The 23,552-nt window shown below is 39.8% G+C and overlaps 2 protein-coding genes across 2 annotated transcripts in view; both read right to left on the minus strand.

The window, feature by feature from the left end:
• The window catches only part of CENPE (centromere protein E), a 37,355-nt gene extending 36,523 nt beyond the window's left edge, over positions 1-832 (minus strand). Inside the window, exons 1-2 of the mRNA XM_059817734.1 lie at positions 777-832; positions 349-440 (exon numbers count right to left, since the gene is read on the minus strand). Coding sequence (XP_059673717.1) covers positions 349-440; positions 777-832 — 148 coding nt within the window. The remainder of the gene's footprint in view (positions 1-348; positions 441-776) is intronic.
• An 847-nt stretch (positions 833-1,679) lies between these two features.
• LOC104258389 (radial spoke head protein 6 homolog A-like) lies at positions 1,680-8,725 on the minus strand. Its single transcript, XM_009813481.2, has 6 exons — positions 7,971-8,725; positions 7,234-7,465; positions 4,851-5,606; positions 3,546-3,687; positions 2,597-2,714; positions 1,680-1,929 (listed from the first exon to the last, which is right to left on the minus strand). The coding sequence occupies exons 1-6, from the start codon at positions 8,723-8,725 to the stop codon at positions 1,680-1,682; spliced, it is 2,253 nt and encodes a 750-aa protein (XP_009811783.2).
• Positions 8,726-23,552: the final 14,827 nt, after the last annotated feature.

The raw sequence follows: 23,552 nt of genomic DNA on the forward strand, positions 1-23,552 counted from the left end.
CCCATCCCCTTCTCCCTAAATGCTCTGGAGTAGCCCTAGTCTAGTCCATCTGTAACTGGAATTCATATGAAAAGCATCCAGCTCATGTTCCAAAACCACTCTACAGCATGAGACAGAACAGAGAAAGCAACGTCCATCAGGAAGCTGACTTCAAAAGCACATTCCTGGTACAGACTAAAACTGAAATCCTGTGTGCCTCAATGGCACTCCTTCAAAATTATGATGTTGGAAAAAAAGTTCGGGACGTTGCAAAAAGCTGAGGTCATTGATGTTAGCATACATTCAAGTAGTACAGTAATGAAGGTTCATGTAAGCATCAAAATAATATAATCGCTTCCATATTCTTACCATAATTGAATACTTTTGTACCATTCACTTCGGAAATAGTATTATTTTCACTTTTCCAGTGGAGTGACACTTTATCTTCTAGAGCATTTTCTCTAAAAGAAGAGATATTCCGTTAACCTTATTAGGTTAGGACTCTGCGCCTCTAACGCGGGTCTACCCCCTTACCGCGAGCACCTCTCTCCCTCAGGCGCTCGCCAGCCCTGTTTGTTCCGGCTCTCTCCTTCCTCCACAGGGACGGACGCCGCACTTATGCCCCCGCCTCCCCCTCTTCGTAGGGCGGTAGCGGCGCTCCCGAGGGCCCACCTGAAGGTGAGGGGGTCACAGCAACACCCAGGGAAGCCGAGGGACCCCGAGGCCGCGGGCAGCACTGCAGCCTCCCCTCAGGCCGGGGGCTCGGGTGCGGCCCTCCGGCCCGGACGGAGCCTCACCTGGCGATGAGCGGCCGCACACGCACGCAGACCGTCACGGCTCCCTCGTCCGCCATCCCCGCGGCCGTTGGGCACGAGGCCGCGCTCCCGAGCACGCGCCACCTGTGACAGGAAAACCCTCCGCTCCTTCCTCGGCCGCCCGCACTCAGGCCAGCAACGCAGCGACCCAACCGCCACCGGCGTTTGAACTTCTCCCGAGCCCGCTTCCTATTGGCCCGCGCAGCGCAGACGCCACGGCGGAGCGTACCACTCGCCAACTGCTGATGGGGGGGGGGGGAAAGCAGGGACTGCGTAGTGAGGTAGATGGGTGAACAGCCCCTGAGCGGCCCCGCGACACACCCCTGTCTGTCGGGAGTCCTGCGATGGTGCCGGCCAGCGCTGCGGCGTCGTGGGCGTGGCGGCCTGCGGAGGGCAGCGGCCGGCTGCGGGAAGGCGGCGGTCGGCAGGTGGCTTCTTAAGGTGTCTGCTGAATTTAACTACTATGCTTTCACACATAGCAGTGACATTGCGATGTAATGATGTTTATTTTTTTGGTTTAAGAAAAATTTATATAGGTATTGAAGTGGGGGTTAGAAAAACCACGTGAAGGTTTGGTGGGTGGTAGTTAAGTTAGTTCAACGTGGTATTATTTTAGGAAACAGACAATGTTTGCCTACTGTTCTAAAAAAAGGCTGGTTTATTGTGTGATCTTCCAGTGAAAGCAATGCAGTCTTCACGCCAGCGCGGGTGGGCTTGGGGGGCAGGGAAGGAGGGGAAGGTAGCTGCGAGGAAGAGCCTATAGAAATCAAAAAAGAAGGCATGCTCCAACTGCATTTCCTTTAAAGGCAACTAATTAATGACTAATATATAAAAATACTAGTCATGTTTAAACTTTTAAAGTAAAAATATGTTTCCTGCTGTATTTTAATCATCTTCCTCCTCTTCATCATCCTCAACAACGTCTTCCTCATCTTCCTCTTCCCCTTCCTCAGCTGCAGCTAAGGCTTCTTCCCTGGCAGCCTTGAAAGCCAGTTCCTCTTCCAGGGTGGGGTCTCTTGTCTCGGCGATTTCTGGCCCGCTGGGGTATTCTGCTTGCACTGGCGGAGGCAGTGCGGGAGTGTGGTTCTCTGGACTGTATTTGTGACCCCAGCCAAAGTAAATGTTATCAAATTTCCTGAGGAAGAAAAGTGAAAGATCACACATTCACAAAACGTCAGTGGAGATACTGTCAGGTTTCCTTGCTCTGCTGTACAGAAAGTCACTGTAGTGCAGGTACCCTATAACAGAAGTATTTAAAAGACAGCACCTCTTTTTAACCGCTATAACTGTTGTTTAATATATCTTCCACTCAAAAATCTCCAAATGCTGAAATGATGAAGGCTGTACTCTGTCACTGCACTGCATTGCAATACGACTCCAACTTCACATTGGTAACGTAGCGCCGTTCCCGACACCAACTCCAGTGCCCATTTATAAGCACATAAGACTGTACCATGTGTAGTGGAAATGAATGAACATTACAGAATGTAGCTATTTTTGTAAAAAGTACCACAGACTCAAGAAGACAGGTTTTCAGTCAAGGGCTGTGCCCAAATACTAACTGGACATTTACATCCATTAACTTTATACTAGCCTTTCCAATGATTATTCATTTTCATTCTTGAAAATGTATTTACTGTTGACGTGCACATTTAAGCGCCCTTCTCCATCAGTCTCTGGAATAGTTAGAATTAATGAATCAATATAATGAATTAATAATAAAGCAACTTTGGCTGCATTAGGCAGGTATCTGTGTTTAGCATATACAGTCTGTGTTGTAACTATGTCGACTAGCAACTCACTTGCCAGATGCAAAGGCGTACGCTCCGGGCCATCGGTTAGACTGGAGGATTGCAACAGCGTATTGCGGGATCAGGTTTGTTGAAGGCCAAGCTGTCCACGCAGGGATGTTTTGAATTCCTGGAGGCAGCCAGACACACAGTCTATGAATAAATCAACGTACGAGCCTCTACAAAATATTTAAGACTGAGCTACAAGACTTTCACAGAACTCAAGCAACGGTTATATAAGTTGCATGTTAGAAGAGCCAGAAGTCAGAAACAATAAATGTAGGCGCTGTATGCAAACGGGTGGTTTGGATGTATGGGTAGGTAGCACAGGAATGCTCATAAAGCCACATACAAAAAAGAAAAGATGTGCTCCTGAAATTCAGTAGTACTCACCGCTGTTTCTTTTGTCAAGGACTGTTATCACTTAGGGATAAATTACATAGTTATATTTCACCTTGATCAAAGAATGGAGAGTAGGAAAATAATTTACTATCAATGTAATCTAATATTCAGGTTCCCATATTCCCATGATTTGCTGCAGTAATATGCTACAGGATCTAAATTCTTATTTGTGTGTCTATGTTTGTGTGTATGTGTATATATTTATTTATTCACACATGCACACATGCTTTTTGTTGTCTAAAAAGATGATGGAAAAATAGCTGAATGTATTTCATGTAGTGAGCTGTCTTGAACTTCCAGTAGCCTGACAAGTCTGAGGTATTTTTTTCCTTTATTCTCAACAAGATTGTTAACGAATAAACCCAATTATTTCAGTTTTAATGTCAATGCTGTTAACCATTTTGCTTTTGATCAATTTTGTAAAAGAATGTGCTTACCCTACAGGCCCAAACTGTATTGCTCCATGAAGCGTCAGTCCTATAACTTCAAATATTTACTACCTAAATGCCAACATTCCTAGTGGCTCTCTATCAAAAACTTCATATTCCATGAAGAATACCTTCATCTTCAGAGAGTGGAGTGAGAAGAGGAGGCCCTATTTCTTGCTGCAGTTCATCTGACTCCTCTGCTTTCTCCTCCTCTTCATCTTCTTCTTCTTCTTCCTCTGATTTTTGAAAAGGATTAAGCCAAACACAGCGACCCTACAATTAATATGGAAAACCAATAAATACATGTAACAATCACTGAAGGAATGCAGGCCGGTTAAAACAGTTGGCTTAGGCACACACATACAGAGTTAAGGAATTGCAGGGAAGAATAGAAAAATATAATTGGTATATTGTTGGCAGAATATTGTATCCTCTTGGCAGAGTGTTCCCTATATCCCTCATTCCTCCCTCATCCCTGCTTACTATTTCAGAATAACCTCATACCTCTGTCATCAGCTTTTTGTTATTTTGTAGTCTGCAGTTCCTTGCCAGTTTGGTTTGTATCCTTGCTAGATTACCAGTTACTGCAAACTAAGAGGCTACCGCTTATGGACTTTTCCCCTTCCTTTTAAAGTCTGCCTTGTTATTTAGCTGCCAGTCAGAGGAACATAACAAAATGTTCTTAAGATTCTAATGCATATCGATTTTATTTTTGCAACTGTTTTTTTGCTGGTAATAATTTTAAACCTTATTTCCTACCATTCGCTGTTATTTTACACTAGTATTCTTGAATTGGTAGACTTCCCAGCAAGTCATCCAGCAAGGATCATCAAATTAGTAATACCTCTTTCCAGCAGTAGCCTGATGTCACAAATATTTTATGCTACAATTTTGTTTACAGTATTTTGGTTTCAAGCTTTTTCATTTGCATGTTTCACAGAGGAAAATAAGCAACAAAAAATAAACCAGAACATCAAGTAAGTTCCATTTAGCATACAATCATAAGCTATGTGCATTTTAGCATCCTACCCAAGAAAAGACAGTTTAAAACATTTTTGTCAAGTAAGGACTTCAAAAGTGAAAACTTAATATAGAAGATTGCCAGAAATTATTGTTATCTATCAAGGCCTAACTCCATATTGTTAGCTAAAGATAGGTGTTGAACTGAAGAACACACCATTGAAAAAAGTACTAAACATAGAAGGTTCCTAAATATATATATGTAAAAATATATGCTATATGTAAATATGTGCAACATATTTATATATTATATACTATATCAAATATATTTTCTGTAGAAAAATATTTCAGTCCGATACTATTTCTGATTAATAGTTCAAACGTGCAGGTGAGGAATTTCATTTACATTCTGAAACCCTGCAAGTACTACAGTGTGAACGGTACCCGAGGCCCACATGAGCTATGCCAGAACATACCTGCTTAAGAATACTCTGTACATGGTGTACCCATGTGGCGAGAGAATCCACCATTTCAGCCACAGAAAGAGGCTGAAAATCGGGATTTTCTTCATATGTATCTCTTCCACCTTCCCCCTCCTCCTCTTCGTCTCCTTCTTCCTCTGCAAACTGGTAAAATCCAATGGGAGAGATCTGGGTTCCTGCTGAGATCCGAGCTATCTGTGCACGCAGGTAATTGGCCTCATTTCCAGGGAAAGGAGGAAAGCTCACAACAGGAGCATCCAGCCTACCAGTGAAGAACTTCTTGATTTTCCTGGCACAGACAATCTGGGCTGGTGTCACTGGAGGCAACTTCACCCAGGGTTTGCCTGGCTCATTACAGACAAAGTAGACATATTTATTAGCCCCAGTCCCATTTTCTTCTTTTGGGACGACAGGTGGGGGCTTATAGGTGGACTTCAGTGGTTCATCTTCTTTTTCTCTCTCCTCATCTTTGTCTTCGACCTCACCCATGCCTTTCCCTCCTTCCTCAATAACTTCTTCCTCTTCTGTTTCTTCCTCCTCTTCCCCCTCATGGTACTGTACTTCAGCTATAATGTAGTTCATCTCCAGGCCCAAAATTTTGCCCCAGAAGCGACAGGTCTGGATTGGCTGAACACTAATTAGTTTTTTAAGGGCAAGGAATATGTGATAGGATTCATCTTTGCTCAAGCCAATTCCAGCCTGTTCAAAATAAAAGGCTGTTTCCATCACATTAGGTAGAGGAGTCTCTCCCTGGGAAAGAAGATCTGGAGTTAGAGCTGAAGAATAGTGTAATTATCTATTTAAAAAATTAAACGTGTTATCCACTGAACATTATACTTCACTTTCGTTTAGTGCCACTCATTCTTTCCAAGTGCTTTGCAGACATTCATTCACTACATCTTAGACTATCATTTAGAAAAATAAAAAATGCCGCTTTAAGGGTAAAGAAGAGAACACAGATGAACTGCAGCTTTTAGAATACAGGATTTCAAAATTCAAACTCCTAATTACTGCAAAATAAGGAAAGTCAGAATTCTTACACAGGATCTACAAAGGACTTCAGTGCTAGGGCATGTCAGCTGTGTAAGAGGCCTTGATGTCCGCAAATTGTATTTCCTTGTGTTTGTGGCAGATGCATTTGGGGAAAATATAATACATAGTTTAATATTTAGACACCAGCCCGGCAATATTTCTCTGGAGTGAATGTTGTTCTTTTGAAAACCTTGGCGTAAAGCTCCCTGCGTTTTTTAAAACGCTGGCCCCTGCTTTTACTAAAGTCCATAATAAGACTCCAGCTGGCTTCCATGGAAGCGGAACTAGGCCAATAATGAAGATTTCATTAAGTATTTGCATTCGCTTTATTTCATTTCATGGGGGTAGGTGATTATAACACACAGACAAAGATATTAGAAGTTGTACACAGCAGGGTAGGGAATTTGGAAGAAATAGTGCTACTTTCATATGGAATTTCTTTGGCCCTTCCAGGTTTCTTATATCAAAGCAAGATAGCAATATGAAAAAGTCAAAATTCCTTTCTGAAATACCCTACTTTTTTCCATTTTTACTATTGTGTACGGTTCCTGTAAAATAAGTAATCGGCTATGGAAATGATGAAAGACTATCCCTTCTGTTGTTAGTATTTGTATTCTGCAATGGCAATTCATTTGAATATATACTGGTAACTTCATATGAAAATCAACATCTTGTTGATTAGTTTCCCTTGGTATTATAAGAATTCTCTTAATTTTTCGTTAGGTACAAATGCTTCTGCATATAAGCAACTGAATACTGAAAAAAACCCCTGTTTTAAGAAGTGGCTTTTCAATTCTAGTAGTTCTTCATTACCACCATATTTTTTTTTTTTTTAGTTGGAGAAGGACAAACTGGAACCACAGCTGGAGCTGGAAGGATCACAAAACTCCCAATTCTTTATTTTACAGTAGCAGCTGTGCACAATATTCTCGAACTGGTGTCCAGAATTACGGTCACTTTAGGTAAAGAAGTGTCACTTTTAGATAAAGAGAAGAAATTTGGATGGAAAATTCCATGCTGAACTGGCATATGGGAGATACTGTAAAATTTACTTTCTGTTCATCATCTCTGGAACATCTATGATTTTAAAGGCTCAGGATATTAGATTTACTACAGGAAAAAATCCCAACTAAGTAACCAGATGGGTTTTCTTCACAGCTAGACATGGGACCAACTCAACTATGAAGAGGGTACATGGTACTGTGGCTGCAGTTATTTATATGATCGTGAGAGGCAATACTACAAAGGACACCACAACTTCCTCCCTTCCTCCTTCCCCTTCCCACCATCCTCCCACCCATTCCCTGATGTATATGATACCTATTTTTCTCTGATAATAACTCACTATCTCTTCTTCTAGTTCTTCATCTCCTTCTCCATTTGCCTTGAGGAACAAAGCTTTACGCTTTTCTGCAGCTTCAAATGTTGGAAGAATCTCATGTTCATCTCGAAGAGTGTCCATTTTTTTCTGAAACTGAGCCCACTTCACATCCTTGCTGATATTCTCAATTATGTCTACTGCATTTGTGGGCTGTTCATCCAGGATCTTTGTTAGCATATTAGCAAGATGATCATATCTGTCATATAAATGTAAATATTATTGGTCTACTATACAAAAGTCTTAGAATATTATGTTTGTAGTATCAAAAGTAGAAGCTAATCACCTGAAGCTTTGGAGAAATAGTTGGAATAGTTAGATGAAAGGGGATTATGGAGCATTATGGGAAATTAGACTTGAAACTAGCCTGATTATAATATACTTCAGAGTAGTCCCATCTTCCTTTTTTGGTATATACCGTACCTGACTCAGGAGCTGAAGCTGAATTTAAACTTGCTGTTAATCAAATAAATTTCTCTTTGAACTCTATAAATTCTCTTAGGAATTTTGATTGTGAAACATGTTGGACACACCCAAGTGTCACATAGCATTTATAACATATCCTCCCATTCTATATATACCCCCCCGCCCCACCCCGGTATGCCTCCCTTTCTTAACATAACCCTTTGCCCTTTTACCAATACTACTTTTCTTTCCACTCATACTTCCTACCCCTTTCAACTGGGTCCCTTTTTCAGACTTACAAGTTCAGGCCAGACGTTGTGCTGCTCTTCAGTAAATAGGCTTTTGCATTCTGAATTGCCAGCATTCGGGATTTGGGATCGGGTATCTGATCATCATACAGACTGTATCCTGGCTGATAGAGACCATAACCTGGTTCATGTGGCTGATAGGGGCCATGCCCACGTTCATAGGCTTGATAGGGATCTTGTCCTACTGCGTGTGTCTGATAGGCACTTTTTGGTTCCTGTGTTTGGTAAGGGTCTAATCCTAGCGCATGTGACGGATACATGCTTTGCCTTGCCTCCTGTGCCTGATGAGAGCCTTGTCGCTGCGCGTATCTCTGGCTGATGTTTATTTCTGGCACCTGTAGCTTGTAAGAGGCTTGTTCCGCTCCCTGTGGATGATAGAGGTGTTGAACTGGGGTCTGTGATTGATATGGTGCTTGTCGTGGTGCCCTTTGGTCTTGTGCTTGGTAGGGGTCTTGGTCGGGTGCTTGTGGCTGATAGATGCTCTTTCTCAGTCCTTGTGGCTGGTCAGACCCTTGCCTTACCCCCTGGTTTTCACAGGAAGGGAGTCCCGGTTCCGACTGCTGAGGCTGGTAATGGTCCCGTCCAGGCTCAAAGTCCTCAACAGGCGGCTGCCGCTGAGGCGGGAGGGAAGTGTACGCCTCGGGCCTGTCGGGGCTGTGTCCAGGCCACAAGTGCTCCCTGAGGCCGCGCTCCCGCCCTTCCCGCGGGACAGCCTGGGGCGGGGGTTCCGCGGGAGCCTGGGCCATGGCCTGGCCCGGGGGGTGCGGGCCGGGCCGGGGACGCCGAGCCGCCCCTCAGCCGCCGTCGGCTCCGCTCGTCGCGTAGCAACGGCTGCCGCCCGCGGGCGGAGCGTCGCCGAGGCAAACCGGCCGCCGTTGCTTGGGTCGCCCGGCGGGGCGGTGCCGGAAGGGGTGGGCCCGCGGCGGACTTTCTGTCGGGATTTAGCACTGTCGTCCGATTTCTCCCCGTGCTCGGGGAGGAGTAGTAGTTTGTCCCGGCGCGCTAACGGCGCCCGCTGCAGCCAGGGCCCTTGGGAGAGCGGCAGCGGTGGGGCTGAGGGAGCCCCGCGCGCCGAGGCCGGCGGTTGAAACCGTTGGAGGTGCCCTCCCCCCCCCGCGCGCGCGCCGCTGGGTGGCGGGGTGGCCCTTGGAGCTGCCGCTCCCGCTGCGCCTGGGTGCCTCCCGCTGTTAGCCGGCGGGCAGGGGGGTGTCCCGTTTGGTCGCCTCACGCTGAGGAACAGCGGCTGGCTGGCAGAACGACCTGATTTCTGAGGGGGCCGCCATTCCTGTCAGCCTTCCTCAGCGCCAGGCGGGAGACGCAGCGGCTCCCTGAAGGGACTGTCGCTGTGGGCGGGCTTCAGGGGAACCGCCTTCGGGGGGCCGGGGGCGCTCCGGGGGGGGCTCGCTTCCTCCAGCCCAACAGATTCGGTGCGTTTGCTAGTGGGAAACCCCAGCAAGCTTCCTGAGGTGTTACTTATTTTTCTAGAAGGATTTTCAAGCGCTGCTTGTTTCCTTTCGTCATGACCCGCAAACCGTGAAGTGCTGTTAGTGCTCTGCCATGAATGTCTGTGGTACAAGAATCTTTCCGACGTCTGCTGAGAGCAGAATGCATCTTCAAAAGCTTAATTTCGATTTAAAAAGAAATAAGCGACACTTATTTGCTTTCATTGTGTGCAGTAGAAAATTCAGCTTAATATTCTGTGTTTTAGTGGTGATATGTCGTGCTCTTGCCATATGGTACAAAGTTTTTTCTTTTAGGAGGAGAAAAATACTGTCAAATCTCATCATTACTTAAAAAAATTGTATTCACAGATCCAAGGAAAAAAGCAGATGTAATTTAAGTTGGAATGAAGGTGTTCTGATAGAAAACAGTTTTGTCATGTGATGCTATCAGTGCTAAGGAGGCAGCTGGCCATCATGTGAGTAACTTCTGTTTGCGACAGTATTCAAACACTAAAATGTGAAGGACAAATGTCACATTATGAGGAAGAACCTGCTAACTTCTATTAATTTAGTTATTTGAGATTTGTTTTACAGAAATATAGTAGCACAGTGCTGTATGCTTTTGTAGTCCCATCAGGTATTTTGTGCTACAGTGCTATCTACTTGAACAGATATTCAAAACTATGTTAATATCCAGAGCCCTCATCATGTGTGTAAAATTTGCTCACATGAATTGTCTCCTTAATTGTGCATAATTAAGTCAGTGAAGAACTTTTACTGTTTGAGTAAAATTAAACACATGCTAGTATTCAACAGGGAGGTTATAAAACAAATATATAGAGCAGGTGAGGTTTAAAAAAAAAAGACCTTTTAAGGAGCTGCATTTTAACAAATATCTACAGCTGGCCCAAGGGTAACTGTCATGTGTTCTCCAACAATTCAATAGGGAAAATAATACCATCTTAGGTTATCCATGTGAAGAAGCTGGTGCTGTACAGATCTCAGCAAAATGCCCTATTAAGGTTATAAGCTGTGTTAAATAAAGTAGTGCAATACCAGAACTATAAAATATAATTCAGTCATTGATGGATCAATTAATGGAACTTTTAAAAAATGCAGTTTATTTTGGATATTTACTAGAAGTAACCAGAAAAAATTCTTAGATGGGGCATTGCAAATTTCTGTCAGATTCCAAAAGGGTAAATGCCAGAAGTATCATTGAGGAATGTGACCCATTCTGAAACAGCAGCAAAGGATGTTTCTACATCCTTTAATAGTTAGAGCATTTATATGAAGAATTAAAAAGTTTCTGTATTGTGTTCCTATGATTCCAACAAGTAAGACAGTAGTACAAAACTGTTACTTCTGGCTATCAACTTGTAGAGGCTTTATTATTAACCTACTGATCTTTGCAAGGAATGTGCACAAGTTCATTTTGCAGATGTATTTGCAGAACTTACATGTTGACTGCAGAGGGCGGTACAGTACTTGCAAATTGCTTGTGAATTCCTTTTTATTTGATATCCCTCTTTCGTATTTGGAGGTAAAACTTGATCTGTTTAGTAATTAACTTTTATAAAAATTGTATGGGATTAAGTTATCTTTCTACCTGTGATGTTCTGTGAAGCAGCTGCTCAAGAAAGGGCAACTGCTTTATCTTTTCAATCTTGTTCAACAAAGAAAGAGAAAACTAGGGGCACCTATATTTTGTAATAATGTTCTTCTCTGCCTTTGCAATTACATAAGTTAGGACACATGTAAAATGTACAATGGCTCAGGGCAAAGAGTACCTCAGAGCAGAAGGGTGTTTCAACAAGGTGCTGCGATGGTCTCTTGTTGATACAGAAAAGTAGGAAATGGATATATTCAATATTGCTGCAGAATCTCACTCTGATGAACACTGTCAGTAGCATGGGTTAAGTAGCTGAACAGTAATTAAAGTATTAATGTTTTCTTTTCCCAAAGGAGATATGTTAATGGTTTGTATTGTCTCTGCTGTGGCCAGGTAGCAATGGTCTCTTGTCCTATGGCTTCAAGTCTGTTTTTCATAGCCCTTTTTTTAGACTGAACCTCTTGCCTGTTGCTGATTTCCACGGGGAGATCTAAAGATGGTATAAAATGTTGCATGTAGAACTGGACATCTGTTGCATTTCTATACAGTTTCATTGGTGAATTTTGAACATGCTTGCACTGGGAAGGGAATGACAGGCAATCTGAATAGAGCTTCCCATTTCAAGTGGTAATCCTTCTGTGCTCTGTTGATTTTTGTGCAAACAACTATTGAATGGGAAAGCCCAGATTCAGGTCGCATGTGTGTCTTCCTAGAGGAATGCCTTCATCACCAGAGCAATAAGTAGCACCTGTAAAGCACATGTAACGCACCTGTAACTACTGAGGTGAAGCTGCCCTTTACTGTGTAGCAGGCCAGGCAACTTTGACTGGATTCCAGCCTGAACACTAGGAATCAGGTGCTATTGTTTTCTGTGTGAAGCTTGTTCTGGCAAGTGGCTGCCAGGTGTGCTGTCACTTAAGAGGAAGGCATAATTAGTAGATTCTTACTGGATTTGATATGGCATAGGTTTCAAACTGCGTACTGTGGTCAAGACTAAAGTGCCTGAGCCATACGAAGATTAGCTTTAGCTTTTGCTTTATACTGTGCTTATGAACTAAATACTTATGCTCGCTCTGACTGCTTCTAAATGACTTCAAGAGGAAAGGTACTGGAAAAGTGCAGGTTCTGTCTTGTTACCTTTGTTAATTCTCATGAAAAGGCTATTAACTATGTATCTACTTTTTAATCTTTTTTCTGTTCAGAAGCCAGTGACATTCGTTTCTCCTGCAGTTCCAAAAAAGCCACAAGCAATTTTTATGCTTAGTTAAACACAGAGCAAGTGGTTTTAATTGTATAACAGAGTTTTCTCTTTTACTCTTTTTTAACCCAGAGAGGATCAAAATGTGTTTCTGTATCACTTTCAGAATAGTTTTCCATTTGATTGAAATTCTTCTTTTTATGTCACTTCTAATAGCAATGTCCTGCTAAATATCTAAGTAAGTGCTTGTATATATAAAAGCCAATATTATTCTGTGAATCTTAGATGTTTATTGTGCAGAGAAGAATAGATGCTTGTACAAGATCTCCTTAAAATATGGTAGTGACTTTTTTGTTAGTTACAAGGTTATCATTGAGTCATTACCTTGTATGCCTCTTTCTTCTTCCATAGGGCTTGATTCTTTTCTTCAGGTTATGTGCTGAAGTCAAACTGTTCCTCAGGTGGTCGTAGATGTTAGATTAGTGCTGGCAGTCTGAGATGCCTTTCTATGTGGCAATATTATTGGAAAGCTGAGAGACCATCATCTTTCTGCAGGGGGCTGATAGGAAATGCATATGGTGCTCTGAGGAGAATAATAATCATTTCTGGAGATCTAGTGCCAGCTTTTGCTCTTATTGAAGTCAGCAGGAGTTTTGCTGCTGACTTCCGTGAAAGTAAGATTAGGTCCTTTGTCATTTCATTGTTGTTTTGTGACATAGGCCAGGTTATATGCTGGGAGACAAACTGATTTTAGTCTTGACTTATAGTGGAGAGTTCCTGTGGTTAAGGCCGAGTGTGAGTTTACATCCTGAGGTGTGAATTCTGTATTTTACAACCTCTGAATTCAGAAAATCACTGAGAGTTACAGGATAATGTTCAATAGACATTTAACTATAACTGTGCAGTGGCAGCAATGTTGGTGTGGACCAGCAAAATTTCAAGGGGGTAAAAAATTTTATACCACCAGGTAATCTGAGTGCTAAACCTATGTTGTAAACAAAGCGTTTGACCAAACTATGTTATTACAGTGACATGGTGAGGATTTTTGTTAGGAGAAGTGCAGGAAATTGAAGTTGATAGCTTTTCAGATACTGGAATGTAATGTTCTTGTGGTTCTGATTTCTATTACTGAAGGTGATGGTATTTCTCTGGTTTTGGGCACTGTGTGACTGACTAAAAATTGCAGTGGACACCATGATTAGTGCTTTCTGGGTGCTGTATCTCTAATTTATTATGATTTTCTTTGATGTTGGTATACCATTTTTTACAAGTCAGTACCATCAGAGCGTGGTGTTTTTGGTTGCTATTTATGACGAGAAAGATTAGTTTTCTGGCAAAGAGGGTATGGCAGTTGTGCATCTTAAATATATGCTGGGTTTAACCACTGTCAGCCTAGGTACTTTGTGTTGGTGCTCAGAACTGTCCATTTCCTACAAGTCTGTTAGATCACAACTGCAGATTTCAGAGGCTGTGTGGTGTGATGCTTGCTAGGGTGAGATGAAAAGCAGTGGTGATCCTTGCTAGCACGTTACAGCTGTGGTACGGAGTTCAAGTGGGCCAGTTTTGGATCTACATAGGGCCAGCTGGGCTTCTGTTACGTGTTTTTGTTGACTGTTATGCAGAGAAATCTGAATGTCTGTGTGGGATAGTGCCTTCTCTTTAAAAGGTCTAACTATGCGTAATTGTGTTTTTTCTGTACTGTTCTCATTGACTGAACCTGTTTCAGTGGTTCATATTGAAGGTATCCACATTTGTTTCTCAGAGCTGTATAGATCCTGATAACTGTGGTGTTGCAACAGTGGAAAAATGCGCTGTTGGAGTTTAGGATCTTTGATTGCTGCAGTGGTGTACCAGGTGGCAGCAATGTGGTGGAATGAGCATCAAATACCCTCATCTGCTCTGACTTGTTGCAGGCTTGTGAAATCTTAACAGACTTGTTTCTCCTTGCTGTGCATCTAAAGTTCTCCTTTCTTGGAGGACAGGGGGGTGAAAGGGAGGGGAGATTTTGTTCAATGTAGAAATTCCTGGGGATTTTGTTTCTGTTAATATTGGATTAAGTGACAGTTAAAATGAAGCAATGTTTTATTGTCATTAATAAAAGGGAGGTTCACTTTTCACTTTGTAGATCTGTAACTTTTATATCTATTATATTTTATATTTATTGGATATTGCATTCAACTTACAATGATTATATGTAATGTTTTTATTCTTATGTGAAGCTGAGCAAGTGCAATCACTTCAAGAGGATTATAAATTTCAGTCAAATCCTATTTTGCTTTTCCCTAGCTGTGTGTGTGTTTTATGGCATTTCTCATCATAGAGAGAATGGATTCGATTATTTTTTCCGCTCCTGTGGTAAACCCTCTAGTCTGCAGCAGCAGTATAAAACGGGGTGTAATGATTCAGCAGTATTTTACAGAACTATACAAAACATGAGGAAATAGAGAACCAGGCCTGACATCTTGCCCTTTCAAATCATTAGGAGAAGGACTATCTGAGCATATTCTTTACTATTTGTCAAATACTTAGAAAATAAATATTCTAAAATCAAAATCCTTCAGAAGTGTAGATAGCATTGTTTTCACTGGGGACTCTGGAAATGGCTAGGAGGTTTTGTGGAACTTAGGGATATACAGGAAAAGTTTCAGTATTTCACTAGGATTAGTCATACATGTAAGTTCACATTTAAATTCTTTAAAGGAGGAGCTTGCCATGTTAGATGCCATAAACATGAAATTCTGCTGAAAAATCCATCTTTATATTGCAGTCCTGTCCAAAAATCCATGCTACTGAATTATCACTTTAAAAAAATACAACTTTTCAGGCCATGTTTTTTCAATGATGTCCAAGCAAGTTGTCCTATATTACGCTATTTTGACTCTGTGATATGTAATAATTGACTTGTTTGAGGATAGCAGTATGCTCAGAAATAGTATGTTTAATACGGATCTACTGAGTTCATAATGCGATTGCATTCTTCGTTTGAAATAATACTCAAAGCCTAATGGGGAAGCAAGCCTATGAAGTTCACTTTTTGACGATTTCCAATAAAGAGAAGTCCATCTCTATCATGGTTATGTCATGAAACACCATTAGACCAACCATTTTCTCTAGAAATAATTTCTGTAAGTTCAAATACTCTTTCATTGTAAATTGGACGTCTAGATTCAGTATCCATTGTTGCAGATAACGTTGTCCCATTTTCTTTTTCCAGAGATGTAGAACTTCCTGTAATTATTCTAGGAACAAACATGCTCATTTGAAAACTATTTTTTTTTCTTCTGTTTTCCTCTTTATTATTTTGGTTAGGGCTTCTATTTTCACTTAGTCTCCACATCTTTTTTCTATCTCTGAAAAGCATTACAAAAACAAGGCAAAAATTTGCATCAGCAATCAAAAGACTGTATTTAGGTGAAGTAAACAGGAGTACCTATGAAGTGTCTCTGAGATATGTTTCCCTGTATTTTATATTAGTAACTTAGCAACATCACTAGATTTTTGGTGAAAAAATTTCCATCCTATTTTACATATATATGTTTTCCATAGAAAATAAACTATGAATTTAGATAGCAGAATAGATTCTATGTTTTAGTCTGTGTTTTTCTTGTAAAATATTTATATAATCATTGTAAAGGTCTTGCTCACCTGTGTTTGGAACTTGGTTCCCTCTTCTATATTTTGTTGATGAAAACTTCTTTAGCTGTCAATGTTAATAAGTGTTCAAAGCATCCATATTAAACCATAAATTTATTTTTATTACTGTGTCAAAATATGAAAAAATATTGTGTCCATGTAAGAAACTGTAAGAGCATCTTAAAAGGTGCCCTTAAGTATGTAAAACTTAGGGGCTATAACATTTTACTTTTAGCTGTCTGGAGTGAGGTTGAGAACTCTTTGATGCTTAGAGTTAATATACATAGGGTAAAATGTTTGGGAGTTAAAAAGACATGACAATCCATGCATTGAGCAAGGATTGCTTAACTGAGTGATGTGGAAGTTCTGTCCTGATATGCTTCAAATTATGCATCTCTTCAGGCTTTAGTCACCCTTCTCAGAACTGAAAGTGATCACGATTATCTATTTCAGACTCCCAATTTATCGATCTTCTACTGAAGGAGAAAGCAACTTCCTTCCTTTTCCTTCACTGTCCAAAGAAATAAGTAGAACAGCTGCTGGGAGCATACACCATTTATACCAGCCTAGGTAGAGCTCAGGAGGGGGAGACAGCTGAATTCAACTTCTTTCAGTCTAAGACTGGAATCATATTCCCTGCATCTTGAATGAGGAGACCTGGGTACACTACAAAATTCTGCTATCCTTTTCCTAGCTTAATATTCAAAGTTGTTTTTTTCGTCTTTCCTAAAGCAAAACCATGATCTTGGAGCACAGTCATGAGTGATTTCTTGAGACATTCCAGTACAGTCAATAAAAAGATAAAAACAATTAGAGCTAATACTTCATAGCCAACAGTAGTTTTCCAGGATACAGTAATAACTGTAAGAAGAAAACATGGGGAGCAAAAAGTTAAGGTATTAAAAAAATTCACGATAGAGCTTGAGAATTCTCTCTTGAAAGAAACTAGGTCTAAACACCATCTGTTAATCAGGTAGTGGTTTGCTTCATGAAGTGACCATGATTTTATTCAGAGAGCCAAATTCCATTGTGGAGTTAATTAGTGAAATTTCCTGTACCTCAGTGAGACAGTTATGGCTCAAATTCCTATCTGTTAGGAATCTGCATTATGGGTTTTTCATTAATGATATTCCACAGAAGGACATACTAAGTTTATGCACAAAAAAAATTTACTTATTGCACAGATATAAGTGTGAAGCAATAAGAATAATGCTTCAAGTTTTAAAGAACAAAAATAAAAAAGCCTGAGCCTCTTACTTACAAGGTGGTGTATTTACAGATTGAAAATAAATCATAACAGGAAAAAATTCAGCAGGCTTAATATGCCTACCTCTGTTGTAGTTCCACTCTCCTTGACAACTCATGGTAATTAGTATTTTACGTTGAGATTTAATAAATACTACTCAGTGTTGTGAGGTACTGCTTTGAAACAAACATCAAAAACTTGGGTGAATAGGTTTAGTTAGTTTGTTATTGGTATTCAAAAGAATATCACGGCTGTGAAATTCTGAGCTAACTAACAGGTTTAATTATGTACCATTTGCTTCCTCTGAGCCTGAAGACACATCTTTGTTAACATTCTTCTTTCTATGGAGATTAAAATAGCATCCAGTTGGTTTCATTACCTGATCTGTCAATGCTGTACCTATTAGAAAAGAGGAACTTCCTCAGCCTGAGATCTTAAAGTAGCTCTAAAAATACTGGATTATTGTAAGATTGCTTTCAAAAAAAAATCAGGTCCATTTTAAAATGTTAGTTTATTTTGCCTTTCTCTTCATTTGCTTAATACTAAAGTACAACAAAAATGGGGTGGAAAAAAAGGCTTCTAAATAGAAGTATTAATTCTTTGCATTTTAAATCTCTTAATCTTAAAATTCTTACGGGGTTTCAGTCTGTATTATGAAAATACAGAAATCCAAATATAACAGGAATCAAGAAACAGTAATGGTAAAACTTGCCAAGTACCTAAAAAATGTAGGTGTTTGAGTTACTTTTGGGAAACAGTGTAGTTTCTGAAATTCTGTATCTCTTCTAGAAGTTTCATTTCTTCCCTAAGCCTTGTCTGTTTCCTTTTTTAGTTGTGGTGGTAGGTTTTCTTGGAAAGCTGTCACTGTAGACGTAGGTGTATCTTGCATATGCAGCTGATATACTGTTCATTTCCTCTAAGTATGTGCTGTAAATTCATTTACCTACCATCTATCTTCTATTCCAGCTCTTCCTCCTGAATGTGGAACTTGCCCTTCAGTGACTTTGAGAGTTCAGAACTTAGGGTCTGTGAGCTCTGAATAAATTAACACATTCACCTGAAGTGGTTTGGGAGAGCAATGAGAGATTATTAATCAATTTCCTGCTAGGGAGAACTCAGTTACTGAGTTATTGAGTCTTTCCTCTCTCTTCCCCCTCCCTGTAACAAGTGCAATAGGGTCACAAGTTAGCTTTTGTCCTGGTTTGAGATTTTTAATGCTTTGGTCCAGTGTTAACAGAAAAGTCATTCTGATAGCTTGCCAGTTTTCATTCTAGTTTAATTCTACAGAAGTTACTGCCTGAATTATGGGATAAAGAGAAGAGCACTTTTTGGCAAAAACCACTTCTAAATGTGTCACTGTTTGAAGGTATTGTGTTTAAGTTAACCACATTTGTAACTGTAAAGATGGACAAAGAGGATGAGAAATGGTCATAATGCTGACTTTCTAAATGGATACAGTTGTAATTACAAGGCTATTCTCAACTGGTTTTAATCAGAACAGTTCTATTGCAATCCAGGAAGCTACATGCTTTGGCTAGGTGAAAATCTCTCTTGTGGTGTCTGTCTCTTGATATTTCTGGATCCTATCTTGCTATCACTTCCGACTTCCTCTACCTGTTTTAATTTGAAAGTGAAGGAACAAGAGTGTTTTGAGATGATCAGATAAGATGAAAGTGTCAAGCTGATGGACCTTTTACTAATCAACAACTCTCAGGAAAGGCAAACAGATTTGGCTAATAATATGCCAGAAACCATGCCTAAAATTCAACAGATAAAGGTAATATTCTTTTCACTTGTGGAGGTGCCACTCTTGAAAGAGGTTGGAGTTGCAGTAACAGTAGCTGTGTTCCTAAAATGGATTTCCTGAATCAGAGCTTTCTGGATAAAAAACAATTACAAGAAAGGAAGCTTACATTTTCCTGGAAGGCTTCTGAGATCTAATCCAGAAAGGTGTACAGTCATTTAACAGGCAAAATCATGGTAAGTTTAAAAAAAATGGAAAGAAAAGACCTGATCTGACTCTGTCTTTTCAGGTTTACACTCTCAATTTCAGTTAGCTAGATTCCTTCTGGCTCTGAGATTCAAAGGAAGGGCAATGTATACAGGAAGCAAAATTTGTAGAAAACATTTCTCTAGTTAGATGCAATGTACTTCCAGGAGTGTGAGTTTCATATAGTAATGTGTTTGTTTCTGTAAGCAGGCAGTAAAGTGAAGTGGTAGGATTTAGAAGCAGTCATTGCTCAGTGATGGGAGAACATAATTTATCTGTTGTCAGAAATAATAAAGGGCCCACCATGCCTGGTTTATATTATTCAGACACTGAAATCCTTTAAATCAGTAGGCACACAAAAGTAAGAAAATGACTGTTTCCCTTTCATTTTTTACAGTTTTTAATGTGTTTCATCTGAAATGTATAAACTTTGCTGTTCAAACACTACCTCAACCTCTCTTTAAATGCCATAACTGCTTCCTCTCAGTTATTTTATATATCCTAATGTAAACAACAGTTAACAACCTCCCTCCTGCCTCATTTAATTATGTTTAACAAGTAATCAATTTGAATTAACAGCAGGAGACTTCATGCCATTCATATATTTTTAACAGATGTGTTCATATAATTCTATGAATATATTTGGCAATGAAGGGAATCTGCTGTGATTCACCAGTTTCCTGGGAGAAGTCTCGGGGCACACATCATCTTAATTAAGCATTGTTTTTTTAGATCTCTGACACTTGTGATGAAGTTAAATAAGAGTTCATTAGTTTCTATTTATCAAATACTTGTACTGATGGAGCTTTTTCATTTCATCTGTAAGAAGGGCCTTTTAAATTCTTTCTTGAAAGATTTTTCTGTTAATACCTTTGGGGGATAGAATGAAAAATACTACAGGAAATGCACAGTAAATAAATCATATGACTCCCAAAATTCAAACACCACAAATTAGCTTGTCTGAAGTGTTCAATTTTCAGTTAACATACTCAACAATAAATATAACAGGAATTAGTTACGTAAGAGAATGTTTGGCTTGTTATGGATGATATAGCAGTCTTTATTTTAGCTTTTTTATACTGTTTTAATTGTCTGGATTTTTAGCCAATTAGAATGTTTGCCCATAGCTGTCCACCCATGACTTATATTGTATTCACTCTTTTGTGTTTCTCTAACATTGGGCACTGCCCATTTGCTTTGTGTGAAAGAGTTGTATCTAGGATAGCAAATCTTGTGCTTTATTTACATGGAAGATTTGAGTCCATAAACATGGTGGAGCGCTGTAGAAGATTAACTCTAGTTCTAGGTTTAAAAATGTGGGCTGATTCTACTATGGCTGAATGAGGTTTGTAACTTGAAAACAAATCTAAACCGAAATGAATTTTGTAAGCTCTATCCTTCACCAACTTGTAAATAATGTACACCAGTGGCAGCATTTGCTCACTAGCTGATTGGATGTCACAAATGTTGATGCTATAAAACTTCACCAGTGGACAGTTCGATCAACCGCCTAGAAAAAGTAGATAAGATTTCCTCAAATGACTTGACCATTACGTATTTATGGCATATAATCTATATGCCATCTGATAAGACGCAGGTGAGAAACAAAATGAGGAGAGAAAGCTCTGTGTATGTATAATTAAAGAATTCACTATTTAATTTTTTTTTTCAACAAGCTGAATTGCACAAGTTACTAACATTTCTTTAAAGATGTACTTCTGAATGTCATATAGAGAGCAGTTAGGAAGACTGTAGCTCTTGGGGAGCTACAAGAACAAACATTATTTCTCAGGTGGCTCTGTGTGCAAAATCAAGGAGCTCTTTCCCTTCTGTCATTAGGTAATTGTGTCTTGCAATTGCAGGTATATTTGCTTTATTTTTTGATGCTAATGTGCAAGCAAGTGGGAACACCAGCCCATGTCTTGTAGAGGGCAGGAATTCATCCTTGCAACAGCTGCTCTCTTGATGGGCATCTGTATTAGTGTGGGGGGTTTTCTTGCACCACACTTGTGTAATTATGGCAGGAACAGTTCTAGTATGGCTTAGAGAGTAAATATTCTAATAAACTCAACTTTTGTTGTAGAAGAGATTTTATATTTGAAACATAATCTCTGTCACTTGTCTGAGTATTTCAAGTGAAATGACTTTAATCTTGGGAGTGGAACATTATCACAATGGTAGCAAGAATTGACTGATAGGTTAGATGGTCAATGTTTCAAGTGTCTTCAAGTCTAATTGTTGAGAGGTACTGTAGCCTAATGTGAAGAATGGATTGTTATCCATGTGTTAGGCGCAAATTTCCATTCACTGATGTGCTGAACTTCTGAAATTAAAAGCATTTAAAATCTTTTTCTTATTTTATGAAAACAAGCTGCATTATATCTCCTATTGAACTAGATCAAAGATTACAAAAGCTAGTGTTGCATTGAATGCAGTTCCACTGGCGCCAGTGATTGGTCTTTTAGGAGGGGCTCAGGCCAGGAAGGAGGTGGAGTACAACTCCTGCTCTTCACTTCTTACGTGGCAAAAAAGAGTGTAGATCTCATGCTGCGCTTTCACAGGTGAAGGAAGTGTCTTTTTGTTGTCAAATCCTGGATTTTTAGTCTTCCTGATGAATGTAATAGCAACATTCCCTAACAGTGCCCTGACTCTTCTTTTTTTAAGGGAAAGAATCAAGACTTTGCTTTTACGCTTTATAACTTTTTTGCCTTTTAAAATGCACAAAGTAAGCATGAAATCATACTCATCACAATCATCCAAGAGATCATAAAACTAAATCATTGACTTCCAACACTGGGAACTGTTTTGGATCACTAGAACTATTTTGATAAGCAATTAAGCAATTACCTTCACAGTTATACTAATGCAAAGCTGCTTAGATGTATTAAAACAGTGATGTGGCAATGCTCTTTAGGGTCATGATAGTATACACAGTCTTACTCAAGGGGAACATGAACGGGGAAAAACAAAGTGCTATAATATTTGGAGGCCTCTTAATCTTTGTATTCATATGCTGATATTAGCATTGACCATCTGGAAGGGGTGACTGGACTCTACTCTCTGCTAAACTGTTTTTTCCCATACCATATGAACTTGCTTAAATGAACAAATAAAAAGACAAGCCATGATACTGCTTTAGGCAGATGGGCCAAGCAATAGTACAGTTTTACTAGTAAAAACTATTTTTGAGGATTATTTCATATGTATAGAAAACCTTGCATAAATATCGGGCAAGAGCTGCACCAATTTCCTGTAGCAGTGGACTCTTGCCCATGAAGAACAGCTGTTGCCCGAAGCTTGCCAGCTTCCTTGGTATGGTGAGATATTTTTTTTTCTGCTACAAGCCATGAGTCACTGAGGCCATTAGGTATGTAAATGGGTGGTCATCATTGTTACAGTTTTGGCTATGATCTTTAGACAAAACAATCCCAAACTTGATATGAGCCACTTGGCACAGGAAATAGGTAGATTCCCAGTCATGAAGTGTTCAAGGCATATGGGATGGCAGTGATAGGTTTCTCCATTTACAACTTCTGAAAGGAGCTGGTATGAATAGCACATTTGGGAGTATGGAGTTTCCAAAAAGCCTTGCTAAAGCCAAAGTACCTACATATCAGCTCCAAGGTTTCTAGGTGCTCAGAGCTAATGGTAAATTAATTGTGTATGCAATCATTCTTTAAAGCAGACATTAAGCCACACACATTCTGTGGGTGGTAATTTTTCAAACTGAGCTCCTTTTAAATAAAAAGCATTCTGTGCAATTTGTGATGAACAGGTTTTTTTGTTGATATTGATATGCTTGGACCTGACATAGTTGTTAGGAGTAATTCAGCTTAATTAGAAGATAATTTATTTTTATTTTTTTTCTAATTCAAAATGGAAGTGCTTTCAAAATCACCATTTAATGAAAATGTGATTAGATAATTTGGGGCGAGTTCTATTGCTTAGTTTTTACTCAAGTTAGCAGACCTCATTTCTAGAGGATCTGCTTGCTTGCTTAAAAAAAAAATTAAAGCCAAATAAAAACAAAACCCCAGAACACCCTTGTGTTTTCCTACTTGAGGAAAAGCAGAGTTTTAAAAAAATCCCTTCTTATCATATGTTTGCCTCAGTCTTGGAAAACACATTCTAATCCTTTGTTCTGAGAAGAGAGATGACACTATGCCTTTGAAATCATACCATGCTCTTTGTAAATGGTAAAAATGTAGAAAATTCTGGAATGTGGTTGTGGTGGGTTAATAAATTTCTTTCCTGGTCTTGAAAAGGCAGTGTTGTCAGTTAAACCTAATTATGTTACAGAAAAAAGAATTGGACTAATGTGTAACTCCAAAATGAGGTGTTCAGTCTGCTCTATGAGTAGAAGTTGTCCTTTACGTACAATGGTTCATTTTGAAGTCTTCATTGATCTCCTTGAGTGAAGAGGTGACTGCTGTTTTACTTTGTGGGAAAGTT

Source organism: Gavia stellata, chromosome 5 (genome assembly GCF_030936135.1).
Source record: "Gavia stellata isolate bGavSte3 chromosome 5, bGavSte3.hap2, whole genome shotgun sequence".
In the NCBI taxonomy this organism is placed as follows: domain Eukaryota; kingdom Metazoa; phylum Chordata; class Aves; order Gaviiformes; family Gaviidae; genus Gavia; species Gavia stellata.